Here is a 14,582-nt window from a genome sequence, read left to right as displayed (position 1 = left end):
CTACTACTTACGGGACATTTCAAATATAATCTCTGCAAGCTGAAGGATCAAACCAGGACTTTAAAATCCCCTAAGGAACGCAGACCCAAGAGATGAGCCAGGTGAGTGAAACAAAAGACCAGAGATACCACACAGTACAAAATAGTAATTATTTATATTTTCAAAAAGAAAAAATTAACATTTGGAAGTTCTCCCCTGTCGGAAGAGAGGCTAATCAGAAGGAACAGAACTGGCTCCTATGCAGGCGGCAAGTCAGGTATGAACAGCTGAGCAATCTGGGCTGGGATTTTTTTTCACACAGCATTAATAATAAAATTTCCTTTTCTCTTCTCTTCTTATTCTGTTTTTGTTTTGTACGTTTTTTGTTTTCGTTTTTTTAGAAAAAGGGAGGGGGGCAGGAGGAGAAATAAAATCAGAGAAAAATGCCAAAAAACATTTTCCACAATATCTAAAAACAGAGAATCATGGTTCTTGTCAAGACAGTATGAATTCTGGATGAATTATTTTTTCCAGTTTTCAACACCATAAAGATCTTTGCAAAAGCCACCACATCAAAACACTCATCTTCCAGATCAAATAACCTCCTTCCCCTTTCGCCTTCACTTGTCATTTTTCATAAAAGGATAAAAGGATGTATTCTGTTCTTGCAAACAATAAGTGCTAACACAACAAGAGAGCTCTTCTGATACTTGTATGGTGGTGAGAAGTTTTCACAAATATCCAAGTTTAGCACAGTTGGAAGGACTAAAATTTGTTTCTCTCAATATAAATACCACTGGAATCCACAAACTGATTTTTGAGAAATTCTGCAAAAGTCCTTTCTTCTTTCCTTTTCCTTCTCTTAAAACTCAATGTCCTCTCTTTTTTTTTTTTTTTCTTTTTGCTCCAGGCACCTGACAATTTGTTCTGCTCAGTCAGATGCAGACAGGTTTCTCCGAAGTACCACCAGCTGGATGTCCTCGGGGCCAGCGCCTAAACTGAACCCCAAAGTACCAAACTCGGCCAGGCCAAAGGGAACACAGTGACGCAGCAACAAGATTTTCATTAGGTTGAACAGCCTCGAGTCCTGGGGCCTTCCCTCCCCCCACCCCCGTTTTCCCCAAGTTATTTAGTGCTGTTTTAAAAGTCTGGGGCCACAATGCAGTCTTTTCCCCTCACAACAGAGTAAAAGCTCCACAGATTGCGCTGTCTACCTGGTGGTCAGTGGCAGCAACAGTGGCTGCTGCTTCTGGAAAATAAACGGAGTCTTACAACAGGCAGGATCTTAGGATTGCTTCAGGCGTTTACGTGGGGGTCCCAGGAAAGGGCACTGTGCTGAAGCCAGAGAGCGGTATGCCTCAGCCACCAAGTGGGGATGTGACACCACCATTGACTTCCACCCAGAGGTCTCCAAGACATCCGAAGCATGACTAGGAGAAATGTGGAGAGAAGGGTTACCAAGGGAGCAAGCAAAAGATGGACTGCACAGCTACCTAGATAGCCTAATTTTCTAGTGTTTGGTGTAAAGCGTATAGATGGAAGAAACACTCAAACAGAACCCTTAATACGCATGAGAATTTGCTTGTTAGGACAATGTGCAGACTCGTGACTGAGTTGTGGCTGTTTTAATTCAGAAAACCAGGACTTTGAGCCACTCTACTCCCAAAAACAAAAAATGGAATGTTCCTCAGGCTCTTGTCAACATTGTCAATGTTCTTTGTATTCACAGGGGTGAGGCCAGTAAACAGAAGGTGCAAGGGTTCCCCTGGTCAGACAGCTCTGAGCTTCCACCTGGCTTTGCCATTACCAGTCTTGTCACCACAGAACTGATCATAGCCTGGGGCCTATTTGATTATCAAAAAAGAGGAGATAATAACTACACTTCTTCAATGGTTGAGTTAATATATAAAAAGCACCAAGCAAGTGTCCAGCCCATAGTGAACACTCAATAGAACTAACATTTACTGGTCTCGTCCCTCCCACTTCTGCTTCAGTCGGTAACTCCTCAGAAACCATCTTACTACTAGACCCACAGGACATTATTTCCTGTCCTTGGGCATTTTCTGCATTGAATATTGTTCACTCATCTACCTGGAATGTCTTAGACCTATCTTACCCCAGAACTGCTACTGTGAGGGCTTTGCTTCCTTGAGTTTTTTCCAACTTTTGTTCCCTATTAGGAAAGGGAGAAGAACATGCCCCACTGAGAAGACGGGGTTGTAGTCACAACTCGTCTTGGCCCCTTCAAATTATTTCAGAAAGTAATATGGCCAGGTCATCTGTCACTTAAGATGAAGGAACAGACCTCGTGGAATGAATGTTTCTTTCTCAAAACAACCGCAGCTACTGATTATTCCTTCTCTTTTTCCAATTCCACAGTTGAACATTAGATACATTTTACTAACTCATAAAAACACTTCTATTCTCCTAGAAATCTTTATGTCTTTTATTAAGTCACTGAGTGTGAACTAAAGATGATACCAAAAGCACACAGCTTTTTCAGGCCAGCAAGTTATCATTTTCATCAGTCCTGATCACTATAAGGAAGCAAAACGTTTTGCTCACCAACAGTATTCAACCCATGAAAGCAAAACCATTTTCCATACTGTCAAGTGAAGGAAAAGATAAAAACTCTATACTTACTATCCAAAGGTTAATGAAGCTACTTTGTCTGTTTTACTTACTAATTCAAAGTCTTTCTCATTTCTTTAGCTATCCAACTATTTTGAAAGAAGAACTTTGAAGATGCCAACTCACTAGTTGATGAAATCCACTGCCTGAGTTTTCAACTGATCTGCACTGTGGAGGTCAGCCAGGATGAGAATCTCTGCGGCGTTCTCCACGGACAGGTTACTGCAGAGGGCATCCTCACACATGACTTTTAAACGCTCCAGGGCGTACTGTAAAACACAAGCACTGCTGTAGTCAGAGCAGCAACGGCTCGGCTCCGGGGCTGAGCACTACTGAAGTTGTTTTCTTTAGCTGTACCATCATGTAACTGCATTACCTGAACAGAACTGCACAGACCATGAAAATCTACTACTGCAATTATAAAACATAACCATACTCCAAAGGTTAGGTATTTAAGCTTGAAATGAAGACAGCTAAAATAACCTGGGGAGCTGCCATTCAAGTTCTACAGCCTACCTATTAGAAAAATGGCAATTACAGACCAGACCCACATCCTAAAGTTTATTCTACCTCCTGACTGTGATTAAAGTCTTTCTTAAACCATTACCACCTACCCTTACAATGAGGCATTAGATTGCCTCAAGTCAACAAGACATTACATTTAAAATTTCTGCAATCCTTTTATTTAGAGCCAGACTAGAGTGAAGCACAGCCCTTTCTACTTAACCATTGTCACCAGCCCAGCAGGATATCCCAACTGGCCCATCAGGCTGTGAAAAGGAGCCCTGTGGTGACTTTCACCAACATCTCTGCCACTAGTTGTTCCTGAATGAGGGTCAACCAAAGGTCTCCTTTTAAATAGAAAAGGATAAATGGAATCCTATTTTATTGGGGTTGAGGTTAAGATTCTTGGGGTAAAAGGACAAAGCAGCAGAGACACTGAATCCGATTCACTTTAAAAATCTCTATTTTCTAAGTAAAGGGCATAAATGTTCTTGAAAATAGAAGGCCTAGGTTAATGCTGGGCACATTTGATCTAGCTGATTGGTTTTGTTGCAACTCCACTACTTGCTCTCTAACATGAGATTATGAACTTACTAAGGAACTTCAGGGATAAGAAAGAGGAAGGAAATAGAAGGAGGCACAAAATAAAATGTCTTTTATCAGTTCACAGGAGAAAGGTTTGCTTTGAGGCTATGCACAGTCTCCCTATAGGCCCCATCTTGAGGGCCCCAGAACTCAATGACACAAGGCCCCTCCAGGCTGAATCATGGCAATCAAACTAGGACAATTTCAATGTTATGAATTCTGGGTGAGGAGGCATATCTGCTGGCACTGTGATCTCCTGCAGCAAAAAGAGACTTTTATTGGTTTTGGTGCAGCTTTTTTACATTTGAGTAACCGGAAAACAGTTTCAACAGAAAACAGGAATGACAATAGACAAGCAAGAAATGAGGTTGCCGTTTTTGTTTTAAAAGGCTGGAAAAGGTTGAGTAAATGTTCAGTCTTTATACAGTGCTGCCCAGACTATTCCTCTTATCCTTGCTCAATACATTCTTTTAAAACGACTTTTACTGTGAATAGCCCTGATCCCTACTGCATAATTAGACAAAAGTAGCCATTCTTGTCCGTTGGGGACAAAGTTTTTTTTCTTAATTATGTTTCTGAAAAACCTGCCTAATGGCAGTACTTACCCAAGAGATTGAAATTTTGTCTCCCAGCCCTGGCCAACGTGTTTTGTTTTGTTTTTGGTCTAATTACACATGTCCCCAGGAGACTGGAAAAGCTCAGAAGAAGCTGTTTTAGCCTCTTGGGTAAATTCTAGGTGTTTGGATCCTCCCATGAAAGAAATCTTATTCTGTTTTCCTAAAACTCACAAAGAGGAGTAAAGGTAAAAATGTTTTCAAATAGGCTTAGAGCAAAGACTGTCTAATGGGAATGTCTGAATGGAATTTGAAAATGCACCCTTCAGTGACTTTCTCATTCATGAATTTAAAGCACTGCTGTGATTCAACACCTTTAACTGTTAAAAACTTAAGATGTTGTTCTGAACACTCCATCCTTGGCATGGTGATTCAGGCTGATCATCCCATGCCTTGTGCACTCGCAATCTGCTGGCAGTAGGTTCACAGGCTGAGGAGCAAGAATGAAAACCCAGGGACACAGAAGTTTAACCTTGGCTCTATAAATGCACAACTCTGAGTCTTAGTATTTCTGTCTAAAGGTGGGCCTTGCAATACTTCTACTTATTCTTCTGGGATCTAGAAGATGAGGGGGTTAACACCTGATGTGTGTAAGCATAACGGACCACTTCACTGAAAACCAGAGGGCAGGTCAGACAGAATCATATTAACTTTATAAAAGGCAGGCATTAGGGTATGTCTTCTACTTTGCCAGAGCTTGCAGTGAAGATTTTCTTACGGTCTCCATTAAAAGCAAGTTTTCCTTGGTCAGAATTGAAGTGGACTGAAAGGGTATGGGATTTTCACATTGCTCAACTGTACTAATAAAGCCTTGAAAGGTGATAAGAAGGATATAGTTATTATTCCAATCTTCATCAATAGCATTAATTGGGTTTACATGTCCCATCCTCTACAAATACTCCAAAAAGCTAAACAACAAAGATAAAACCTCCACTATAAACACAGGCACTGTCCTGAGGCACAAAGGCAGGTAGAAGGAGACTATCCCCAGGAGAAGATCCTGGGAAGGCTCTTGGTGTCTTTAGGCCAGAATCTGCTTTTCCCTCAGATGGATGTTGCAGCATCTTGGCAGGAAGGAAGCACTTCCAGCAGAGAAGTGCTCTTTCTCACAGGGTCTATTGCTGACAAGGATTTAAGCCCTTTTAACACCCTCACACCAGTTGCCGCTAACCCCCAACACAAGAAAAGCTTCCCCAGGGTAAATACCAATCCTTTCATCCCTCCCCCTGCAGGTGGTGTTTCCACAGACCACAGGGTCTGGGACGGCAGGCCACTGAGCTCTCTCTGATGCACCTACACAATGGAAGTCAGCGTCCCAGAGTGTGTTTTGGGGACCACTAATCCTCCAGGTGATCCTGGAGAAGAAGGATTCCAGGGTTAACTAAATTGGAGAGATGCTGTCTACCATATTCCCTTTTAGAAAACTCACAGTGCACACTAACATGCTACAGTGAGAAATCTTGCAGGAAAACAGCAACTGCTTGACTTGTTTAAACTCAGTGTTTCACAGACCTTTCCCTCTCAATCTAATATCTGATGATATTTCACCTAATTTTAGGAATTACTGACCTGTTGTTTTAGGTAATCACCATATATCTTTGATTCTTTTTTTTTTTTTTTTTTTGAGACAGAGTCTCGCTGTGTTGCCCGGGCTAGAGTGAGTGCTGTGGCGTCAGCCTAGCTCACAGCAACCTCAAACTCCTGGGCTTAAGTGATCCTACTGCCTCAGCCTCCCGAGTAGCTGGGACTACAGGCATGCGCCACCATGCCCGGCTAATTTTTTCTATATATAGATTTTTAGCTGTCCAAATCATTTCTTTCTATTTTTGGTAGAGATGGGGTCTCACTCTTGCTCAGGCTGGTCTCGAACTCCTGACCTCGAGCGATCCACCCACCTCGGCCTCCCAGAGTGCTAGGATTACAGGCATGAGCCACCGCACCCGGCCTCTTTGATTCTTAAGATCCACATTTTTATTTCTACATTTTAACATCTCTCAAATAGAAATGTATCTTACAAAGTATACATTTACTGCAGTAGCACCCAAAGAGTTATTAATCATCTTATAATTTTGAAGAAACACTGTGTATTTCAAAAACTACTTGGTAAAAGTTGAAAATGCTAACCAGGACATTAGGTAAAAAATTACAGTCATCCTTCAGTATCCCTGGGGGATTGGTTCCAGAGCTCCCACAAATACCAAAATCTACGGATGCTCTAGTCCCTTACATAAAATGGTGTAGTATTAGCATATAATCGGCATACTTTTACATCATCCCTAGATTATCTATAATACCTAATACAATGTAAATGTTATGCAGTTGTTATACTATATTGGTTTTTTATTCGTATTATTTTTTAGTGTTGTATTGTTTCTTTTTTCTCAAATATTTTTAATCTAAGGTTGGCTGAATCCACGTGGATACAGAGGGCTGACTATATTCTCTTACTGACAGAGTTTAAATAAGTTAATAAACTCAAACATTCTGCAAATTATAAAGCACAATCCAAACATTAGTATTACCTGAATTTTTACTATCACTATGGTTAAAGTTGAGATTGAGAAGAGAGGTAAACATCAAACTCATCCTTTTTTCCATAGTCAGGGTAAGCATATATAGTTTACTATTCAAAGCAGGACACTTTTGAGAATAAAAAGGGTACCATGAACAATCGTCCTGGAACAATACGTGTAAACCAGGACTAAAACTCAAGAGGTCACAATAACTCCTAGTTTTCTGATGACTTTTCTATTCTTATCTCACCTTGTCAGCAGCTGCCAGCAAATCATCAGCCATTTTGTCAAGGTTTGGAGCCTTCCCCGTGTAAATGAAGCACATCATTTCCTTAAAAACTTCAGGCTCCACATCATTGATTTCAACTCGATTCTATGCCAGAAAAACTGAAAATGAGAAACCTTCCAACAGAAAAAAACTCCTAAACTATTTTTATAATTTTAAGCTCTGGTGAAGAGAGAAGCTTGTAACATTTAAAATCTAACATGAATGAAAAATTTCTCTTTGCCTTATTTGATTATAATAGACTTTTCTCCCATCATATGTTCTATCTTTGTTTTCTCAAACATAGCAGCAAAACAACTCTATCTTTGATTTTTCACCTTTCTTTTCCTGAGTTTTCTGTACAGAAACACATGTCTAAATACCCTCACTCAAAACTTTTGGATGATCTGCCTGGGGAATAAGTGAGTCCAGTTTATCTAGAATATTTCCAGACCACCTCTCTCTGTTCTCAGAATATGTCTGTTCAGGGACCTGTACTCTATTTTAATGACACAGTAAGAAAAAAATAATTAGGAAAACAAATCTGTGGCCAAACTGTGAAATTATCTGACCCTATTCACCTGGCTAAAAAGCCATGTCTTCATCCTGTTACATACCTTTTTGCTCTCCTCCATTTCATGTTCAAACATGGCACTAAAAACTGGAGAACGGGCTACAAAGTGAAAGGGGAACAAACAGAAAAAGTTACCACGTTGAAATCTCTTGTTTCTTCCCAGTTATAATGAAGAGATCATATTCTTTCCTGTCCCACTGCTACACAAAAGGGCCTTGGCCTCAAATTATACCAGAATTATAAAATTCCTTTCTTCATCTATTATAATGAGGAATTATAATACATGAAGGAAAAAAAGAAATCACTACTTTCAAAATAATTTATTAGCTCTATTCTAACTATTCATACTTTAAGGAAATTTATTACTCAAGTAATCTATGTTGGATGACAATACTATTAATATATTCTCTGTATAGATTTGGGGTTCAAATGGAAGGTCCTTCATGGTCAAACACGGTGTCCTAATACCTGGGGGGTTTTGCCTGGAACAATGACCTCATGCCTTCTCCACCTCTGGGGACCACACAGCAAGGTCAAGAACTGGGCATGATAGCATCCACTAACTAGATGAGGTGCATGCTCATTTATGGCAGGTTGTCTGTCCTTCCAAGCTATGCATTCTTTTTTTTTTTCTTCTTTTGAGACACAGTCTCACTTTGTTGCCCGGGCTAGAGTGAGTGCCGTGGCGTCAGCCTAGCTCACAGCAACCTCAAACTCCTGGGCTTAAGCAATCCTACTGCCTCAGCCTCCCGAGTAGCTGGGACTATAGGCATGCGCCACCATGCCCAGCTAATTTTTTCTATATAGATTTTTAGTTGTCCAGATAATTTATTTCTATTTTTAGTAGAGACGGGGTCTCACTCAGGCTGGTCTTGAACTCCTGACCTCGAGCGATCCACCCACCTCGGCCTCCCAGAGTGCTAGGATTACAGGCGTGAGCCACCGCGCCCGGCCCAAGCTATGCATTCTTAATGAAGATGATATTGCCCCAACAAGGCAGAAAAAAAATCTTAAGATATTTTTATGATTTATGGCCCTTGAAAGAACCTTACCTGATAAAATCTTCTTTCTCAGTACTTAATTTCTGTCATTAGGGAACAATGCTCTAACCCATGCCTACTCTAGTCCAATGAACACCATGAAAAGTAAGTAAAAAATTTCAACCAGGAAAAGTAATAAAATGGCTAAGAACTCAAATTTCTTCATGTTGTCGAATAAATTAGGGGTTACGGCCAGAGTTGAGACTACCAACTATTACCTAAGAGTGACAGAACAGACAGACTACATACTAGGGCTTTGAGCTAACAGAGAACTAGAAATTTTGGCCTATGGTTTATGTCAGAAAAGATGAATTTTAGCTCTGCCATTTTCTAACCACATAATCTTGGGCAAATCACTGAACCTCGATTTCTTAATCTATAGCAAAAGAATAGTAATTCTCATTGTTCTTATCTCAGATGGGTTATAGACTATGAGGTACTAAATAAATACGTTACAGCAATTAAAGGCTAAAGGATTGGTGCTTTTAAGAAAAAGAGTGAGGGTCCAAAGCAGCAGATATGTCCAGAGAGTCATCAGTAGGTATTCAGCAGCTGATGCAACAGGAATAAGTAAAACCACTCAGAGAGAACAGAAGAGTGAAAACAGAATTGAAGCAGGTGATTAGGGGTCACCAATGTTTAAAGGGATGGGTGAAGAAGAGGGAGGGAGGCCACAGATTAGAAACAGCCAGAGAACCAGCAGAAAACCAGGAGAGAGGAGTCAAATAGTATATGAACTAAAAGAGTCTCTCGAATTTAGGAACTAGCACATCATGTAACTTTGGGAAATTACCTTTGTAGCATGGAGGTGATCTGAGGATAAGTGGGAGGAAAGAAGTAGAGAGTGAATGTGCTAACTTGAAAAGAGAGAGAATAACAGGCTAAGGGTGAAGAGACAAGAGAAACAGAGATGGTAAAGATACCACACAGCAAGGACATAAATAGTAGACTAAGGTTTCAGAGAAAGCAGGATGGGATATTAAACAGAGCAGATGTAGGAAAAACAGTCTGCTTTGTCCACGAGGAAGAACACCTCCTCCTCTGAGAATGCATGTGATATGAGAGCAGGAGTTGAAGGAATTCCGACAAAAGGGCTTCAATTTTCTTTTGGAAGAAGTGGCAAGGATATCTTTTAGGAGTTGGAGGTTAAAGAGGAGTGGCTAGGGTCTGAAATAGCTATCATTGAGACAAAGAAAGGGAGCTGACTATATACATCTGTAGAAAGATTAACTGGCAGTGTTGAGGGCCTAGCTAAGCATGGCGACACTAACCTAAGAGTTAATGGCTTCCTTGAGCATTACCTAGTAACACCTAATTGAGAGAGGGAACAGGAAAATGGTTAGACTGGCAGATCAAGGTTTTACCAGGTGTGTATTTTAGAATGATAGAGCCAAGGGTCTTGGTAAGAAGTGTGTTGTCTGGAGTTTCATGTACTCTCCCTTAGGTCTTATGGTCTGAAGAGAAGTTTGTGGCTGACTTTTACCCTTTCTCATGTGGTGAAGTCAGTTCTTCTTCATCAGTTTGTCCTTGATGTCAATTCTCTCTGATCTTAAAGACCAAGGACCCATTAGAGCAAGACCTGATCCTCCATGTTAGGCGCAACAGTTTCATTCTTTTGGTGTGTTATATTACAGGGCTGGGAAGTTAGCTAGGTGGTATTTGGTTCTGAGTCCAGAATCCTCTCCTTTACATCCTAGGCCCTTGTCTAGGGACTGACACCTGCTCTTAACCAGTGCTCTGACATGTACTCTATAGGGGTAAAGGCATTCAATACCTTTGTACATCATCGTCCATTCCTTTAAGATGATGGCCTAAGCCCACTACAGAGAGGAAAAACAGAAATATTACTTTTATGGCGAGCAGCTTTTTTGGTTATGTGCACTAATGTCACCGCAATATAAAAATACATTTAGTTGCAGGGCTTTTTTTGCAGCTGAGTTCAAAAAGTTGAAATTGTTCAAAAGGTGATTAGGCAGCCATTGTGTTTTCTTGTTTCGACAAAACTATAAAGCAAGCTCCTCATGAATAAATACCAACCTGCTAAGATAGCTTTGTGAGCCTGGAATTCCTGGCCAGCAACACATAAGCAGCAGTCTGTGAACCGAGAATTCTCCCACAGTCCTCCTAACTCATCTGCCAACCGGCACTCAGGAACCTTCACCATATTCATAGTATTCTGGCCAGAAATGTTCACAGAATCTTGCACCACACTCACCTGCGAAAGACAAGGAAACACAAACCAAAGCTTTCGTTAACCAGGAATTTTTTTCCTGGCAGGCGGAGAGATGACTCTTACCTTATTGCTACAGTACATTCAGATACTGATGTTAATCATCTTCTCTAGAAACCACCTCCACAAATGAAGGCTTCATCCTCTACATCAAGTAACTTATTTGTCACAGTCATACTTATTCTATACCATCTCAAGACAATGGGGAAAGAGACCCACAAATCTCCTTCTCCTCCAATGTCTAATAAGCTCCACTTCCCTGCACTACAAATCTATGCAAAGCTGTCAGGGAGAAAAAACTGATAGAAATAAATGATAAACCTCAACTATTTACCTTATTCTGCTTTAAGCAAAAAGTTAAAAACAACTCCTATAGATACTACCATTTAAATTAAACTCTCTAGAAATAAAAAAATCCAGTAACTTAAGCCTAAAAGCACTTCACTTATTTTAGTTAGGTCTAGAACATGCAAATAAAATGCAGTTTCTCTGGGGCCTATTAAATAACTGGTACTTTCTCAAAAACGTTAGTTTACCGAACATGACACTATTGACCCACTACCAGTAAGAACTGGGCTTGGAAGATCTTTCCAGTAGGGATAACTAGTGGGTTCCCACAACTTTTATACCCTTACTCAGTCATTTGTGACAGTGACATACAAGATGGCTGGCTGTAACTACACATGTAATTATAGCTTTGGAACAGAATGATGACAATAGGTTTGTAGAGGAATCCAACTTCCCACCATGGCTTCTGCAGGGGCATGTTTTAACCAGCTGAATTAACTGTTCAGCCCAGATAAAAACCAAGTTAACTTCTAGATGGGTCAGTGAAACTCATGATAAATTTGTTAGGGTACCAAATACAAGGATTTAAAAATCACATAACATTATAAAATAAATGTCAGTTACCAAGCCGTAGATAAGACCCTGCAGATCAGTTGTCTGCCTAACAATCATTCTAATACTTCATCTCCTATATCACATTAGGTTAGAAAAGTTAAATTCAAAACAGAACTCACAAACCTTGAGAATTAGCTCTCTACTCTTGCTGTTCCTGAGTCAGATGAGAAAGATAGCTTAGGAACATCTTTAATGACCCAGATTTCTTTTAACCTTCAAGATGCAAGTCATCCCTTAAACGCAGTCATAAACCTAGAGGCAAAGTTAATGACCTGCAGTCCCTTCTGTGCAGGAGTGAGATATTTACTATTAGGTCAAGAAATTTATTCATTTGTTTAAAACTAGCTGTTATGGTCTTGAGCAATGAAGCAGCCAAGTTAATCAATTATGAATGTGCTTGGCATTAGTAGCACATTTATCAGAGCCAGATTATAACATTATTTTAATGGCCCAAGACCCAGCACAAACCATCCCAAAGAGATTCTCTCTTGTTCTAAGATCTCGAATTTGGGTCAGCCACTTTCTCATATTAATACCCTCACTTCTTTGATATAACAATAACACCACAAGTAGAAGTCACCTGGTTCCCAGTTATAGCTCCAAAATACTGATTAAAAAAAAAAACAAGGAAAAGACCAATTAAATCCAACTTCCTCATAGGGAAAGGCAGGAATCTCCTGGGATGGCCAATGAAGGGAATGGAGAATGCTTTTGGCACTGGGTTCCCAGCTTGAATTAAACCAGGTTGATAGGAGCCCAAAGTCATTAACACTTGATGGCAATTTAGTAGACTGGGTAAAATGAATTGGCAAGAAGTGCTAAAGCTGAATCTCACATAATCAAACTGTGGTTACCAGAGGGCCTTCTGCTGGTTAGACGCACAACTGATAATGAGTGGGGCCCAAAGTCTGTGACACCTCTCACAGGAGCAATTTCTCTCTCTGGACACAGACAGGACCACAGCAGAAAAGAGAATGTGCCTTTACTATCCGAGCCAGGCTTGTTCTGTAGATATATAGATGCCTGGAGTCTCCAGAGCTCTGAATGTCTGGCACCTCTCACCAACATTAAATACGCTTAATTAAAAATAAATTTTAAATGGCATTCACAAATGAGTCTTCAGAGCCCAAACTTTTAACTTAGAAAGGGATTGTTTTCCTCTGCAAATGATGATGCTAAAATGAGACCATTTTTAGAAAAACTAAAGATTTTTTTTAATGCCTATAAAGTTGACTACAGAGACTCATTCAGAATTGCAGCTGTGAAGATGACGTGACTGTGACATTTATGTCATCTTATAAATGACTGCATGAAAATGTCTCAAGGAAGGCTGTATAATCCTCTAAATTTCAAGTTGTAAAAGGGTCTCACTTTTAAAGTCAATTCCTTTTCTTAAGAAAATTTCATAAGACTATAAAGACTATGCCAATTCTTGTACATTTCATCTACACAAATAAAAAAGTAAAATCCATGCAAGTACATTAAACTTCTCTATAATTAAAACAATCAAGAAAAATAAAGACACTGCATACAAATTATTTATAGCAGCAGCACTATTTCTACTAGCAAGATTAGCAACAACCTCAATGTCCATCAACAAGAAAAGGGATACATTGTACATTCACACAAGACTATTATACAGCACTAAAAATGAATGAACTATAGTTAAATCCACAATATAAATTTTAGAAACTTGGCCAGGCATGGTGGCTCGTGCCTGTAATCCTAGCACTCTGGGAGACCGAGGCGGGTGGATTGTTTGAGCCCAGGAGTTCGAGATCAGTCTGAGCAAGAGTGAGACCCCGTCTCTACTAAAAAAAATAGAAATAAATTAGCTGGCCAACTAAAAATATATAGAAAGAATTAGCCGGGCATGGTGGTGCATGCTTGTAGTCCCAGCTACTTGGGAGGCTGAGGCAGAAGGATTGCTTGAGCCCAGGAGTTTGAGGTTGCTGTGAGCTAGGATGACACCCACGGCACTCTAGCCTGGGCAACAGAGTGAGACTCTGTCTCAAAAAAAAGAAAAAAGAAAAAAAAAGAAAAAAGATACATTTTAGAAACATAACATGAAAAAAGCAAGTCCTAGATGACTACACACAGTCTAACACCATTTTTATAAAGCTCAAAAACAAACAAACCTAAACAATGTATTATTCAGGCATATAAATAATAAACAAGGAAATGATAACATAAAATTCAAAACAGTATTTATCATCCTCTAAGTGGGGACATAAGTCTCATGGATGGGGAGAAGCACATACATATTAGTTCCAAGTTATTGGTGATCTTCTTAGATTGGGTGGTGCAGGTTTACTACATTATCATGCTTTATAACCTATAATGATATTACATATGAAATCACCATTTTTGTAGGTCAAGCACAATCAAATATTGGCATTTTCATATACTGCAACTAAATATATCCAAATAATCCATTCATTAAAAAAAAAAAAGAAAAAGTGAATAGACCTACTTATTTAAAGTTTGGCAAAAAATACATATTCCCAGGCTGTAAGAGATGTTTGAGAAGGAAACGGATGTTTTAAATGAGTTAACTACTATCTGGATATTTCATATTTGGTATTTCATATTTTATATGTTATTTCATATTTCAACTTCAATTGCAACATCACAAAGAGCCACTGGGATCTTCTACCTGTCAAAGGCATATATAATGAAGTTGGAAACATGTATTTTTATTGCTAACAGCTATTTGTTTTCAATATAAATACTGGAAGAAATGG

At 39.6% G+C, this 14,582-nt stretch overlaps 1 protein-coding gene across 2 annotated transcripts in view; it reads right to left on the bottom strand.

Moving 5' to 3' along the window:
* Positions 1 to 135: 135 nt before the first annotated feature.
* LOC123620739 (speckle type BTB/POZ protein) overlaps positions 136 to 14,582 on the bottom strand; it is a 68,736-nt gene continuing 54,289 nt past the window's right edge. For both annotated transcript variants that reach the window (XM_045526232.1, XM_045526233.1), the window contains 5 exons: positions 10,743 to 10,920; positions 7,709 to 7,764; positions 7,077 to 7,199; positions 2,737 to 2,879; positions 136 to 1,409 (listed from right to left, as the gene is read on the bottom strand). In XM_045526232.1, the coding sequence (XP_045382188.1) occupies positions 1,265 to 1,409; positions 2,737 to 2,879; positions 7,077 to 7,199; positions 7,709 to 7,764; positions 10,743 to 10,920 (645 nt within the window). In that variant the 3' untranslated portion in view covers positions 136 to 1,264. The remainder of the gene's footprint in view (positions 1,410 to 2,736; positions 2,880 to 7,076; positions 7,200 to 7,708; positions 7,765 to 10,742; positions 10,921 to 14,582) is intronic.

Source organism: Lemur catta, chromosome 15 (assembly GCF_020740605.2).
Source record: "Lemur catta isolate mLemCat1 chromosome 15, mLemCat1.pri, whole genome shotgun sequence".
Lineage (NCBI taxonomy): Eukaryota > Metazoa > Chordata > Mammalia > Primates > Lemuridae > Lemur > Lemur catta.
Note: the sequence above shows the minus strand (reverse complement) of the source record. Positions and strands in the feature narration are given on the sequence as shown.